At 39.9% G+C, this 15549-nt stretch overlaps 1 protein-coding gene across 9 annotated transcripts in view; it reads right to left on the reverse strand.

Annotated features, from left to right (window-relative positions):
• Positions 1 to 4745: 4745 nt before the first annotated feature.
• The window catches only part of COL25A1 (collagen type XXV alpha 1 chain), a 264348-nt gene continuing 253544 nt past the window's right edge, over positions 4746 to 15549 (reverse strand). For 3 of the 9 annotated variants that reach the window (XM_071742677.1, XM_071742674.1, XM_071742670.1), the window contains 3 exons: positions 13606 to 13683; positions 11243 to 11281; positions 4746 to 10119 (listed from right to left, as the gene is read on the reverse strand). In XM_071742677.1, the coding sequence (XP_071598778.1) occupies positions 10084 to 10119; positions 11243 to 11281; positions 13606 to 13683 (153 nt within the window). In that variant the 3' untranslated portion in view covers positions 4746 to 10083. Of the gene's footprint in view, positions 10708 to 11242; positions 11282 to 13403; positions 13684 to 14166; positions 14254 to 15549 lie in introns of those variants that run through there. The other 6 variants (XM_071742672.1, XM_071742669.1, XM_071742671.1 and 3 more) reach the window with 4 other exon arrangements.

Raw genomic sequence — 15549 nt, forward strand, 5'->3', positions numbered from 1 at the left:
ATGTAAAGAAAGGCAAGAGCCCAGAAAGTGGATCCTGGGTCATCACTGGCAGCACACCAGGCAGGGAATCTGAAGGCATTTCAGGAGCAGTGATTTTCCTGCACCCAGCTGGTGCCTGCCCTGAGAACAACCTTGTCTCTCCTCCAAGGCTGCTGGGCATGCCAGTGCTGGAACATTTCAGCTCTTTATGCTGACCTGCCTGGTTGTGCTTGCTCAATAAACCTGGACCACATTTTATTTGAGGGCTATGCAAGCTACTGTGCTTCTGTTCCTTTCCAGACTTGTACCAGCAGGCAGCTCTGCCTCTATTAGGGGTTTTTGTCCAGGGTTAGCAGAATAAATTCAAAGCTAGATTAGCAATTACTTGAAACAATACTTTTCTTCATCAGGAAAGCTCAGAGTGGTACAAGTAGCTTATTAGAAGGGGGAAAGTTTCTCCTCTGTTCCCTCACAGCCACGGAAAGAGGCTCAACAATTAATAAAATATCAGTCCTTCTTGGCTTATAGTTCTTGCACACTGTTTTGATCCTATCAGTAAGAACAAGCCTGCCAAGTCTCAAGTGTAGAGTCTTCCTAACCCCCTCCAACCCTCTCACATTAGCAGAGGGAGACCCTGCCTAAGACATACAGCTTTCTAGCAACTTGTCACTTGGCTTTTTTAGCCTACTTACTCCTACTTGCCTTCATAATGCTTTAGAAAAATACTAGCAGCTATTTCTCACAATATAAAGAGTTACTCAGTTAGCTTTGTGGGGGTTTGTTTTGTTTTTAACAATCTTTTTCTCCATCCTTCTCTGTTTGCTTTCTGAACGTTTGACTTACTTTTTTTTTTTTTCCACACTTATTCCAGGGTTTTGTCCTGGCAGGGCACCAGAAGCCTGGCTCCTTAATATGAATGATGAAAAGGATTAAAAGGAGTAACTACTTCTAAGGGCTATTCAAAATACCCAGCTAAGATGTACTGAAATCTTTAAGGAGTTATTTTACCTCTGAAAAACACTGTACTGCTACTGCATGCTGAAGAAGCAAACCCATTACAGGTGATCAGTGAAGATGATCTGCACTGAAGATCTGTCCCAGAACAAAAAGATAATAAAGATGCACAAACCTCCACCTCCAGAGGGATAGCCAACTGCTCTGAAAGGAGAACGAACTCTTCTGAGGGTTGATGGGGTGACCAGTTCAAGCAGGCAGCTGAGTCAGTTGAGCACAGGGCATGTTAATTGGGTACAAATAGGCCAAGGGGAAGGCAGAAAGCAGCTGGATTATGTTACTCATTCAGCTGCAGAGCAGCACTGCTTTCCAGAGCCATCTGCATGCTTCTTGGGTCCTGAAGAATCTTTATAGACCATGGTTTCCATACTGAATACTTTAAATAGCAAATTTATTCTGCACTCCTCTTTCTGACACAAGCTAATAGTGACAATTGGTACTTCAGAATTTTTTCCAGACTTGTTTTTATCAGTTTTATTGCAACCAGAATCAGTATCCTCCCAAGAGTCCAAATATGCCAAGGAAAAGAGAGCTCCTAACAGCTTGCAGAAAGTTGCCTCATGAGCTCCAGGAGGGAGCATTCAAAGGAGATGCCAGGGAGGCTTGTGGATGCCTGGTTTAAGTGTGGGCACCTGGGAACTTCATTAAAGCTCTAAACTGCACATATAAAAATAATCAGGATGTTTGGTAGTAAAGCTCTAAACTGCATGTATAAAAATAATCAGGATCTTTGGTAGTTATTGAACAATCTGTCTTGGCACAAACACATGAAAAGGCTGCACCTTACCTGATGTGACAGGAACTGCAGTCACTTTTCTTCTCAGAGACAGACCAGAGCAGCTTGAGTGCAACTCTACAAGCAGACTGAATCCTGAACACTACAGGTCATGTAGATGTATTTGTATATATGCATATATATATATCTGTGTGTGGGTATAGTAACATACATACCTACATATATATGGAGCATCCAAGCTCCAAGCTTTGAGCAAGAATCCAAACCCTCCTGTGTTTCTCTCCTACAGCCAGGAGAAGCAGGGAAGCATTCCCTGCAAGTACTCCATCTGGAAATCAGAAGCCAGCAGAAGAGAAGGCAGGTTAGTAACCCTGGCAAGACTGTTAAGACTCTGCCTGCAGTAACATGACTTAAATGTCTTGGCATTCCCTTGTTTTCTTCTACTGTTTATGTGAGTGCAGTTGTTGTTACTTGCTGGAACACAAATGCTTTGTCAGCTCTAGATTATGTTTTGAATCATTTATTTGTGTGGGGAACCACTAGGTGAAGCTGTTTGAGATGAGGACATGAAAGGTCATTTCACTGCTTTGCTTTTTTTTTTTTTTTTTTTTTTTTTTTAACTTCTGTAAACTCCTTGTTAGAATTGAGTAAGGATTAGGAGGTTTAATAGATCCATAAAGCAGGGTTGTGAGTAACGTGGTTGAGGTATTTAATTAAAAGCTCCACTAAAAGAAAAAAAATAAGAGAGGAAAGTGGCAGGCACTTCACATGCAGCTCTGTGTGTGTTTTGGAATATCATAAAACAAGGAAGGAGGGAGAGAGTACAAGAGAGGGCTAAGAGGATGATTAAGGGACTGGAACACCTTCTTTGTGAAGAAAGGCTGAGACCTGAGACTGTTTAGTTAGGAGAGGAGACCACTGAGAGGGGATCTAATGAATGGGTATAAATACCTGAGGGCTGAGCATCAAGAAGGAAGGGGCAGCCTCTTCTCACTTGTGCCCTGTGAGAGGACAAGGGGCAATGGATTCAAGATAGAGCACAGAAGTTCCACCTCAACAGGAGGAAGAATTTCTTTACTGTAAGGATTACAGAGCCTGGAACAGGCTCCCCAGAGAGGTTGTGGAGTCTCCTCTGGAGACTTTCAAGACCCATCTGGATGCATTTCTGACTTACCCTGGTTTTGGTCCTCCTCTGGCCTCTGGTTGGATTTGATCATCTGCAGAGCTCCCATCCAGCCCCTGACATCCTGTGAATAGGGCAGGAGGGAATGCCAGAGCAAAACCATGTCCCATGAGCACAGGAGGCTGTGAAGGTTATGGGACACTGGTTTGACTTTATCATAGAATCATAGAATCACAGAATCCTAGGGGTTGGAAGGGACCTGGAAAGATCATCTAGTCCAACCCCCCCTGCCAGAGCAGGGCCACCTAGAGTACATCGCCTAGGAACGTGTCCAGGTGGGTTTTGAATGTCTCCAGTGAAGGAGGCTCCACAACCCCCCTGGGCAGCCTGTTCCAGGGCTCTGTCACCCTTACAGTAAAAAAATTTTTCTGGATATTCAACTTGAACCTCCTATGCTCCAATTTACACCCATTACCCCTTGTCCTATCAGTGGTCACCACTGAGAAAAGCCTAACTCCATCTCCCTGACACTCACCCCTTACATATTTGAAAACATTGATGAGGTCACCCCTCAGTCTCCTTTTCTCCAAACTAAAGAGACCCAGCTCCCTCAGCCTTTCCTCATAAGGGAGATGTTCCACTCCCTTAATCATCTTAGTAGCTCAAGTAGAGCTACTTAGTAGCTAAGTAGACTTTAGAGGGAATGTGATACAGAAAAGTAACAGGGGGGGGAATATGTTCACCACAGGTAGGATGCTTACAGTGCCTTGGCTAAAAACTAAGTAGTCATGGCACTGAGAGGGAAAAAGCAGGAACTTGATGAACATGCCTTGTGTTTGTCTCTTGGCAGGACAGCTGCAGCATCTAGAACTGCCTTTCCTCCTCTAAGAAAGGAGAAAACTGGGAGGAGGGAAAGGCCAAGCCTGACTGCAGGAAGAGGGAGGACTTTGCCTGGCTCAGGACTGCTGGGCTCAAGGCTGTGCTCCCCGTGTCACTGGGCACTTCCTCGAGGATGCTGGGCACGTTAAGCTGTAAGTACCTCATCTGGGAAAGGGAGCAAAGCTATTTTTAGTCCCCACAAGAGTCTAAAACAGAGCTAGATAAGATTAATGGGCATTTATGAAGATTACCATGAGTTAAGAGTAGAGGTCAAAGCCCCACAATGCTCATTAGAGCTAGAGCTAAGATATTACAGCAGCTGCCTAGTGTTTCATTTTTCAAAAAAAGCCCTTTATCCAAGGAGATTCCTGCAAAAAATGTGTCTTCCTACAGCAGGGTGCTTGAAAATACACCATTTTGCATTAATTACTATGCTCCATCTATTCTGAACAAACTGGTTTTGTGGTAAAACAGGGCTTCACCTTTTCCTGCTTTCACTGTTGCTCCTGACTCCATGAGTGCATCCATCTTCTCAGCAGTTCAGATTTATTTTTCACCTTTGGTATCACAGAAAAGGAAGACTGGTGATTTTCAGCTTTATTTCTTTGGATCCTAGGCTGCCTGTGAACTTTCCTAAGGATTAGTTCCAACTGGTTAACACATAGATCCTTGCAGCTTTTCCAGAGTGAGGAAAGGCTCTAAGGTTTGCAGCAAAACTTCTTCCCTTCTTCTTTTTGTGGGTGCCTATAGCCTGTGCTGCCTGGTTAGAAAAGATGACTGAACATACTTGAATTTGAAGGAAAAAGACATATGAAAAATACTTAGAGCAAGGTGGGGTTTTTTTTTGTTGCACACTGTAGAAAAATGGAACATTTTGTGTGAATGTGACAACTGAGATGACCTGCACTAGATTTCAAACTAGAGATTGGCACAACACAGCACATCCTTTTTCCAGTCCAGACAGACTAGAACAATCTTTTGCACCAACAATAAGAACTTTGTAACTATGCAAAATCAGCACCAACGGTTGGATTAATATTTTAATAATTACACACTTTTTACATTATGAAAATAAGTCATAAATAGTGTAAAAATAATTCTGAAGATCAACTTCTCACAAGCAAGAAACAAAACCCGAAGTACAAAACTGAAGGAAAACAAAACAGTATTCAACTGAAAACCAAAGGAGAAATTTTAATAATAAAAACAAAAGCATGCTGTTTGATTGAGTTCAATTAAGTCAGGACCAGAGGCCACAAGAAAGTGGTAATTAATAACAAATTAAAATGGGTGATTAAAACCTTGCAATTCTTTAGTTGCCAAAAGAGGTCTCATGACATATTTACAGTGCTGACACCCAAAGTATTCCTGGTATTGATACGATACCAACCCATCTGTTTTTTTCCCCCAAGCAATGTAATACCTGCCAAATAACTTTTGTACTTGTACTTTCTTCATATTTTTCTCTCTTCTACTGAATTAATGAGACCCATTTTCAATACAAAAATAACAGCACATATAGATGAACTTAAAAAAAAGTAAAAAATACAAATAAAAATATATAATATTTTCCAAAGGAAAAAGTCAGATACGTACATCTTAGTAACATTTTTAAAGTTGTGTGATATTTTCCCAAACATGTACAATAATATAAGAATATCCACATATACGTGAACAAGATGTAAAACATTCTTCCACCAACCCAACTTTTCATAATACTTAGGAGAAGTGTGCAAGTACCAATGGTAGCTGGAAAATTAACACAATATCTTTTTAAATACTAAGTAAAATGCTAACGGTCCCAGGTTAAGTTAAGGCCCCCTGTTTTCCAAAGAAAATTCAACTTTCAAGCAGCATTGGTAATTGGATGCATTTAAAAACAAAAGGAAACAAAACCAACACTTCAAATCATTTTTTTTAAAATACACACTCCACAGGTTTTGTGGAGTTTGTTTTTCAAATTCTTTTTCAAATGCATTTTTCAAATTCATTCAGAAATGAGGGTGGCAGGCACTTGTTTCTGACAGCATTTAATGAATCCAACCACCGTGTGAAATACTTCAATAAGAGGATGCAAAAAAAACCTTTATTTGTACATTACAGCAACAATGAGATCTGTATCAGCAAGTTGCTGAAAGGAAAATAATAATTAATAATAACAACCAGGTGTTTCCAGTCTGGTTACTGAAATGGAATACTTTTTTGCAATGACTAAAAGTTAGACTTCCTTTTTACCACTGCCTTACCAGATATTAGTGTTTTGTGGGACTCTTTAGTGAGGAAATGTAGGAATCTCATTAGATAAACTGCAGAGATTTCAAAATGTAATTTAAGATGCTCCAGTAGCAGAGATCAGGACATGGAAAGGAAAGGTCAGCTTCTGCATGCCTTGACCATCAACTCAATAGACTAGGAGTATCTCTGCAGTTTTTACTCACTGGAGTGTTCCTGGTTTAGGTAAAACCCTAATATTAGGTAATATTCCCTGTGATACCACACCCAATACCTGGCTCCTTCCTTCTGCAGGTCTCAAAATGCACTGCAAGGGAAAGATGCTTCACTCTGCCCTCATTCCTGGGCTAAGAGAGGCACAGCCAGGTGAAGAATCTTGTGTGGCTGAGCCCAAGTTTACAGTCCTGGGTCTGTAGTGGTCGGTGGGACAAATCCCTCTAAACCCCAAATGGGATCCAGGATCCAAACCACATCTTCTCTCACAGCCCCCAGCCTTTTGTTTGCCTTCCCACACGGACCCAAGGCTGGAGCATCTCATCTGGGGCTGCATCACCTCTGCTGCTGGTGTCCCTGATGCACCCTTCCATGAGTGTAATGCTCAAAAGAGCCAAGGCTGACTTTTCACACTAAAAAAAAGTCATTCTTCAAACTGATGGCCAAACACTGTACTTCACACGAGCAAGATTTGATCATTCTGAACACATTCATAGCACTTACGCAGTAGAAAAAAAGAATTTCTAAACAGCTGGGTGAAAAGTGTCATTCTGCCTTGCTACACTATCAGAGCATGACACCAAAGTCAGCAATAAATAAAAATATAAATCAAAAAAAAAATACATCGTATCATTGATCCATGAATTAACATTTCAGGCTTTACCTCAGGAAAAAAATGTGTCCAAAGCATCCTGAAAGAAAGCTTCACCATAACTAATCTATGAATATGAAGACAAGGACCATGTATGTCAGATATATTCCACAGAGTGCTTCAGGACTTGCTGCTTCTGCAGCAGGACTTCTGCACACTGTGCTTGGGATACACTGGAGTAACAGATGATTACAAAACTTGCTATGAAACAAATAGTGAAAAACTCTCAAAGAAACAAGAATTAATCATAGCCAAAAAAAGGCAGGAATACAGAAGCTGTGTAGACTAATACCACTACACTTTTCTAGAACTGAAGAGACTGGTAGAGGAACTACTGCTCCTGTCACAAACTAAACAAAATAAACCATTATCTATTTGGAGGAATGCTACTAAAAGATACAACAACACACAGGGGGATCAAACTGTAGGTTTGCCATCAAAAGAAAAAAAATACACTAGCACCAAAAATAGTTGCTTTTTAAACAAAATAAACACATTGCAAGTCTTCACAGGGTGCTTTTCTTGATGAAATTTTAAGCCAAACTTTTTTTTTTTTTTTTTTTTTTTTCTCTTTTACTGAATATGCATCTTTTCTAAATACTGTTAGGTTTCACTTATAGTAGGTCTGAGATGCAAATATTAATGTCAAATCTATGTATGTAGTTTAGCAAATTAAACTGTTTAGCTGCTTTCCATCCATGGTCACTCATACAGAATGAACCTTTCATGTTATTAAACAATACAGAAACTTAAAAAAGTTACATTAGATTATTTGGAGAAAAAAAAAGAACAGTATTCCTACCTAGTGGCAGTTAAATGAAGAAATCACAAGACAGAAAATAAAGTAAATAAGGGTGCTTAAGTATTTCTTCAGCAGGGTTCCAATATCTGGAATTTAAAGCTGAATTGAGTTTTGACTAATGCTCACCAGTAGTGTCTATAATTGATTCCTGAATGAAGAAACCATGAACCAAAGGCCTGCTAGCTTTATGGAGGCATCTAGAAATGGATGCTTTAAGGACAGTTTAAAAATAAAGATACAGAAATTTAAAAAATAGCCAAGTGCTAGTGACAGCATGCATTTAATAGCTCTTCACCTTGCTGCTGTCTCTTAAAAAATGAGTTGTGTTTGTGAGCACTCTCTGTATGGAATTGCTAAAACATCTAGCCCAATAATAAATATCCAACCTGATTTCTCTAAGATATATTTAAAAAATATTTTACCTAAGTGTGTGATGGCCATTATTGGATATATCATAAAATTGTTCAACTTGTAGTCTTCAAAACTCCAATATACCCAGCCAATTTGTGACAAGTCAAGCCATAGGAATAAGAGACACTTCTGTTGTGAGCTTGCTTCTCAGGCTGTTGTTTTGTGAGACAGAACTTCTTAAACATGCAGAATAAAACTGGCAAGTCAGAGAGAGCTCTCATGGTGCTCCTCTTGTCACCTTGCTGAACAGCCCCTCATTCACATCACTGCTGTAGCTCTCTGGTTATTAACACTTTGGATTAACTCTGTGCCACGTGGAGGCTTTTATTGTGATTATTCAGATGGGCTGACACTTGAATCTCTGAAAGATTAAGCAAAGGAAACTGGTTTTCCTCATACATTTGAATATTTGTCTACTTTCTATTGTTGAAAAGATGGAACTGAGCAGAAAACATATATATTCAGTCCATATATATCTATGTAGTGTTGGGATTTTGGTTCTAGTAGTAAGGTACTCCTAGATGGAGGCCACTGAATAACTCTTGGGCATTAAAAATCTGTGAAAGATTTTCCCCCGTGAAAAGCTGGTTTTGTCTCTGATATGACAAAATGACAGTAAAGATTTAGCAAACTGGAAAATCACATTATAGTGTCATCTCCACTGATCCAAGGTTGTGAAGCAGTACGAGAGGTGCAACCACAGCCAGTTCCCACCTTCACATCATTTAGAAATCACTGAGCAAAGAAAAATGTGCATTCCAAGCTGGGCAAGGTGCCTGCATGTGGATGGAGACAGGCTGTCTTCCTCAACTTTAGTTTTGGTCTAGATATGAAAGACGTGTCTCAGAAAAGTAACTGGAACAGTTTGTGATTATCCTGCTATAAACCAGGAATGAAAGTGACACAAAAAGAATTTCCATCTGCCAAACATGGCACCATTTCTCATAAACCAGTCTCTCAAGCTGACTACAAGCTACAGTGCACCATATGAAGACTCAAAACTGGAAAATATACCTCGTGGCAAAAAAAAAAAAAACAACCTACAAACGTGCACAAATGAAATCTTTCTAGCAATAATAAAAAAAACAAATAGTGGAGAAGCAAAACTTTGCCAGTGGTTCTCTAGTCATCTGAACAGAAACGAAGAAATTCTGACACCTTATCAGTGTAGTGTGATGACAAACATGCAGTGTTAATCACACAGACTTGATTCTCTCCATTTTTTTTTTTTGTTTGTTTTTTTGAGAAATAATGTCCACTAAGGTCAATATAACAAAAGAAAAAGAACAAGATGAATAAATCAGCCTGCGAAACACAGAAATAAACTACTTTCTCTTTCAGACTTAAAGGTCCCAAAGAGTCCGAAATAACTGTGAACACTGGAACAAGGATGAACACCTGGCTTGAAGTATTTTCTTCAATGTCATCATCACAAATGCCAACAGGTTATTGAAATGCATCCTTAATGGCAACAGTTACAAGAAAAGGAAACAAAATTCACCACAGCTTCCAAACCTCTGCAGAGAAGCTCAGCTAGTTTTGAGTAATTTCAACTGAAATCACCTGGAAACTCCACCACGGTACCCACATCTCTGGTCAGTTCTGTTCTCCTCCTCCTCTGGAGGACAATCCAAATCATCCTTGCCCTCAAGAATGGTTTTCCCTCCAGCAGTCCCAAGATAAAACAGGCAGAGCACGAACTCCGTCCATCCTCGAGGAAGGCTGAGAAGCTTCAGGTCTCACTCAGGTGGCACCTGCCATCCAATGATCCCTGCAGCCCCTCTGGAACCTTTTCCCCAACAACCCACAGAGAAGTCTGGTTGCTTCTTCAAGCTTCTTTCCTTCTTGATGAAGGACTCGACAGGGCCCACCACGAATGTCTTCACGACTGTGAGCAGTGCAAGGCAAACCCATGCTGAGTAACAAGCAGGACCCTCTTTGATCCAAGGGACCGAGGTGACCCGCAGGACTGGAAGCCATCCACCTGCAGCTGGAATTCTACTCCCCCAAAAATTCAAGGCCTCTTTCTATCCTCCTCTGGTTTATCTCTTTTTAGCAATAAGCCATGGTGTCACTCCCTTGAGATGACAAAAGGAAACGGGTTCAGAAGCTGGAATTAAAGGTCAAGGTGAGCAGCCATACAGCACGTGACATGATCACACACCAAGCAGGTTTGGCACACAAACTCATGCTTTTAGTCCATACAAGCAGATATGGTGGCACGAATCAGTGAAGTGTTTAAGATGGGCACGGAAGCCAAGTCAGTAAACTCCCAACAGCAGCTGGTACAGTACATTTCAAAGCATTTTGCTCATATTTGGTCACAATTTCTTGTAAACTAGTTCATGGCACTCGCTGTCCATGCAGGTCCACAAGCCAAAATATAAGAATTTACAGAAATAATCAGATTTCTAGCACTGATTGTTTTATCGAGTTCTCTTTCTCACTAGAGAGAGAATCCTTGCAGGTTTACCCTGCAGCTGCATATCACCCAGCTGCAGATGTAAGTGAAAAAAGATGTACACATGGACTATTGCAAACAAGTAGAAGCAGCTACATGTAAACATATCTCAGACTTGTAAAATCAAATTTTCAGTTCTCAATTATAAATACAAAAAGTGGAGCACTATATACACAACTTCATGCTTGTAAGGTTAGATTCATCACTGCAAAGACAAAAAAAAAAAAAAAAAAGATATTTAGATTAATGAAATTAGTAAATCCATCTTTCAAATTTTTATTCCAAATACACAGATTTGGCAGGGTTGCAAATGCAGATAGTTATTTCCACAGCAGCACCTATTCTTCAGACATAAATGCATCCAGGATGTCACATATGCTGCATGTTTTCTAAGGTATCCCTCCACCCACAGTTTTCTCATTAAATCTTTAGTTAAAAGGTTAAATCTTTACTAAAATTATGTTGCCAGTAAAAATTAGCATACAGCATAACAACCAGGAGAATGTAATAAAGAGCAGAAAGGCAGCTGTCTCTGGAACACTGCCTCAATGTGTTATTACTTGTATTACAACCTCATCACACCAACTGCTGGGATGGAGAGGTTTTATTTTGTGTTGCTGCATACATCAGTCAAAGCAGCTCTGAAGTATATCCTGATATTCTTTAGTGTGACTGTGACAGGATTTCTGTGTGCCAAGGACACAATGCCCCTGGAAAAGGAAAAGCTCTGTTCATCCTACCTTTTGCCAACAGCCAGGCATTGGTAATCCATCAGGACCCTGTTTCAAGGGGAAAAAATAATAATAATAATAAAAAAAATTAAAAAGAGACATGGTTATGTTTGATAGGATAGATATTCCATCAGTATCTGTTGGAACAGCTGAAGCAGCTCTGATGTTTTATTTAATAATTAGCTACCAGTTCCTAAGTTAACTCTTAAGAGAGCTTAACTCTCAAGTTCTCAAGGTGAAGAAAAGCCAGAGCTTTACACTGTAAATAGATGCATGCATCTCTCTGCCATAAAGATTTGGTTTTCCCTAGATCATCAGAACATCTTCATCACTTTCCTTTATTATTAGAGCTTAGGCTGCCTATTATTTTATTCACAACAATCTGTAGCTGAATGTACAAGATCAATGAGCAAAGAAAAAAAAATACTATCACTTTTATCTGGAGGATATTGTGTTTTATGGGCCCCTAGTACAAAGTTAACCCAATGATAAGATAGCAAGAGTCAAATTTGAATAGGAACTTTTCTGTTCACTTTCCCTCTTAGCTTTTGAAAGAAGCAGCAAAAACTTCAGGCCTGAACATTCCTCAAGTGACACAGTGGAAGAAACCATAAGTGTGGGAGCAGTAGAGCAGCACTGGCTACTTCATCTCTTGGAAACCAGAGGTATTTGATTTTCTCTTATGTTAGTGGGAATACACTTCACTTCTGTCACCACCCTACTGTCACACATCTCCATGCAGCCAGTGAGACCAGAGCCAACTTTTGACTACAGCCAGAGTGATTTTCATGGAACTAATTCCAACCTACACGGCTATGGAGGGCTTCTCTAGAGAGTTACATGGTCAGAACTGGCAGGATATGTCATGTTATTAGACTATACATGAGCCTTGACATTTTTTTTTTTAGAATATAGAAAAAACAATACTTAATTTGTGCATTTACACGTGGAGATTGTGGTTAATGAGATTTTTGGAGTGTGCTCACATGTAATCTGATGGGAATGACTTCCTGCCTAAAGCAAGACACAGTGCCATTTGCTTGGCAGCTTATTTTAGTAATTACCTATGAACAGAGTATTTTCCATCCATCAGTGCCTGTTAGTGAATCTCCAGATATAAATGATAATACAGAGAAACATTTTTACATTACAAAAGCATGCTTGATTATCCCCAACAAAAATATGAGCTATGGTTACCATTAATTGAAAGCAAACAAAATGGACTATGGAATAATCTTAATGGGGTACGTATTTAAGATTAAAATCCATTGCCTTCAAACTAAAAAGTGCTACAGTTGAAACAAAATCTACTTAATTTAACATTCACCTTAGAGACCCGTGCTTAACCACCAAACAATATCAGAACATGCAGATCAAATTTTACAGTGAAAATCAAAAAGAATATTTTCCTTCTGTCTTCAGGAAATGTGTATGTACTTTTTTGTTGTTCTGTTTTGCTTTGTTTTATAATGGAAAAGAATTTAAACTTACTTTGCCTTTCAATAAAAATCACTGTTGCCAGATTGGTACAAGGGAGAGGGTCGACAAGTAGCATTTTAGTATAGGTGGGACTTGAATTCATGCTAACATAGGGAAGGGAGTGGCATGTGTATTCCAGGAAGGTTAAGTTCCAAGGGTAAGACCATCAAATTGAAGATGTTAAATAACAAAGACAGTGAGGATTTGGGCTGCAGACCATTATCTTCTTACAAATCTCAGGTAAAATTTTTGTTTCCAGGTCAGTTTGAATGCTATTGGATGAACAGACCAGCCACCAAATATATTAGTGTGTAAGGTCTGGAAGGTCAAGCTTGGCTTGGCTTACTGGAAACCTATGACTTGATTTTTAGAAATATTTACATCATTCTGTACACGACTCTTACTTTTGACAAATCCTGACAACATGCACCCAAGACTGCATGGAATTAAAGGAAGTCCAGGGTGCAGAGTAACTCTGGGACAGGCTGGGGTGGGTGAAGAACTGAGCCAGTGCAGGCAGAAATCATCAGACTTGATTAGGAGTGGATGTTGTGCTGGTTTTCTCCAGGCTCATGTTCAGGGTGAGTAAGGCAAGAGGTGTTTGGTGAGGGAAGAATCACAAACAATTCTCAGGGAAAAATGTAGGAAGGACACAAACTTTTAAACTGCCGTGTGACGTGGGAGCAAACTGCTGGGAGTTAGGTGAGGTGTCAACAAAAATGTGTCCCCTGTCATCGTGGTTATGGTCACTGAAGCAGCTGGTTTGTCCATGCACATGCTTGTTAGGTGAAGGATGTAAAGTCAGCTCAGGAAAACATTAATTTACACCGAGAATGGCTGACTACAAACAAAGGAACCACATGCGGGGTTGGTAGGAAAGAGAAATACTGTACCAATTGGCAAGGGGCATCCAGCCCATCCAGGCCAGGCTGGCCTGGCTCCCCTTTTTCCCCCTTAATTCCACGGAATCCCTGTTTGTAAAGATTAACTTGTAATGTTACTGTCAAGGAAATGCCTTCAGTATTGACTTAGCTGGAGTGAACAAATAACAACAGAGAGGCAAGAGGAGCAAGCTGACCAGTGTGGTATGGTTTCAACTCATGGGGCACTGGCTCTGGCACATCCCAAATTTGGTTCTTTTCCTATATGTTTGGCAGAAAATAATGAAAACAATCACTAGTGAAACATCCAAATTTCACAGGATGGTTCAGGTTGGAAGGAGACTCTAAAGGTCATCTCCTCCAATCCCCCTGAAGCCTGCAGCCTGAAGGTCTTAAATCTGGTGCTTTAAACCAAATTAGGAGGAAAAAGAATTTACCAGAACCTGAGATGAGGCTGCATTAACAAAGAGCAACACGTGGCAGAGTAGCTGGTGCTTGTTCCTCTCCCTGTGTTTCTGATTCCATCAGTCTACAGCAGAACTATTGACTGTCCAATACACAAGTGACACATACCAATGGGCAAGGTGCATCTAATCCAGGAGCACCCTGTTCTCCTTTCTCCCCTTTAGGCCCCTTTTTGCCTTTCTTTCCCTTTTCCCCCTGTGGATACAATGGTTTGGATAAAAGAGGTTTCATTCTTTTGGGAAAAAAAAAAAATCAAGAAAGATCGGTTTAAAAGTTTTGATTTTTCTTTTTAAGCCAATGGAGAGCTGAAAGGACACTTACCACTGTGTTGTGGTTTGGATGGTGCATTTTGTGGAAAAATAAATTATATGATCACAAGCAAGAACTGCAATCAGTAGGAATTCGTTTGTGTTGATATTTCATAGCTGTATAATGAATGTTTTGAATCCTAGGACAGGGCTTGAAATAATTCTTTTCTTGACATAGAGGCAAATCTGCAAGTGCCACCCCAATGCACAGCCCAAAATAAGAGGTCTCCTATTTGCTGAAAGTGATGGTAATAAATCTGAGCTGAATTTGTCAACCTCTCTAGAAGATTCATCTCTAGTCAGGTGTAACTGCAGCAGCAGAGTTCCTCAGCACAGTTTCTCTTAAAAAATACCTGTGGTGGGGATGCTTTACAGGGATGGCTGCTCTCTGGTTAAATTCTATCAGGTTTCATGGTACTGCATGCATCAAGGCTGAACTTGGCATGCTCTATTTTTTGCTGAACTGGCCCTCTGCAGTCTAGAAGGGTTTGGGACAAGTCCTGTCCTCAGTCATCACTGAGGGTGCACTCCTAGCACTCCAAATCCAACACAAACATTTCAAACCCTGTTACAGGAATCAAAACATCCAAACTGCTTGATGGAGAGGTATTATGACACAGTCAATGACTTCATAATGTCTTGGTATAATAAACTAATCAGAAGCAATAATTATATTCTTTATTTAAACAGTCCAGCATTTAAATGTTCTTTTTATTGCAGGCAACATTTGATCTTATTTTACCAAAATTCAGTCCTTTGATTTTGCACCGAGTATACTTTTTTTAAAATAAAAAACTTCCAATGCTTTAATTACTCATGGAAATGAGTTGACTTCCCTCACCAAAACCACCTGCAAAGATGACCTCACCTTCAAGCAGTAGAAGATGTTTGGAGAGTTCATTTTACAATTGATTTCACACCATTTGATCACAATGGTAAATGAGTTTCAGGTTTGCTCTCAATTTCACAAAAATCAAAAACGGTTCCATTACAAAAAAAAAATGAAACAAATTGGACTAGGATTGTAAAAAATGGGGTAGGAAGGATGAGGAAATCAGGAATATCACAGATAAATGGGAAAAATAGCCATAGGAAAATTAGTATGACATTGGAGAACCAGCAAGCGAGGTTGTGGCTATTGGGAGGATTTAATTTGTGAGGAAAAGGATAAAAAAGACAGAGG

This window comes from Heliangelus exortis, chromosome 4 (genome assembly GCF_036169615.1).
Source record: "Heliangelus exortis chromosome 4, bHelExo1.hap1, whole genome shotgun sequence".
Lineage (NCBI taxonomy): Eukaryota > Metazoa > Chordata > Aves > Apodiformes > Trochilidae > Heliangelus > Heliangelus exortis.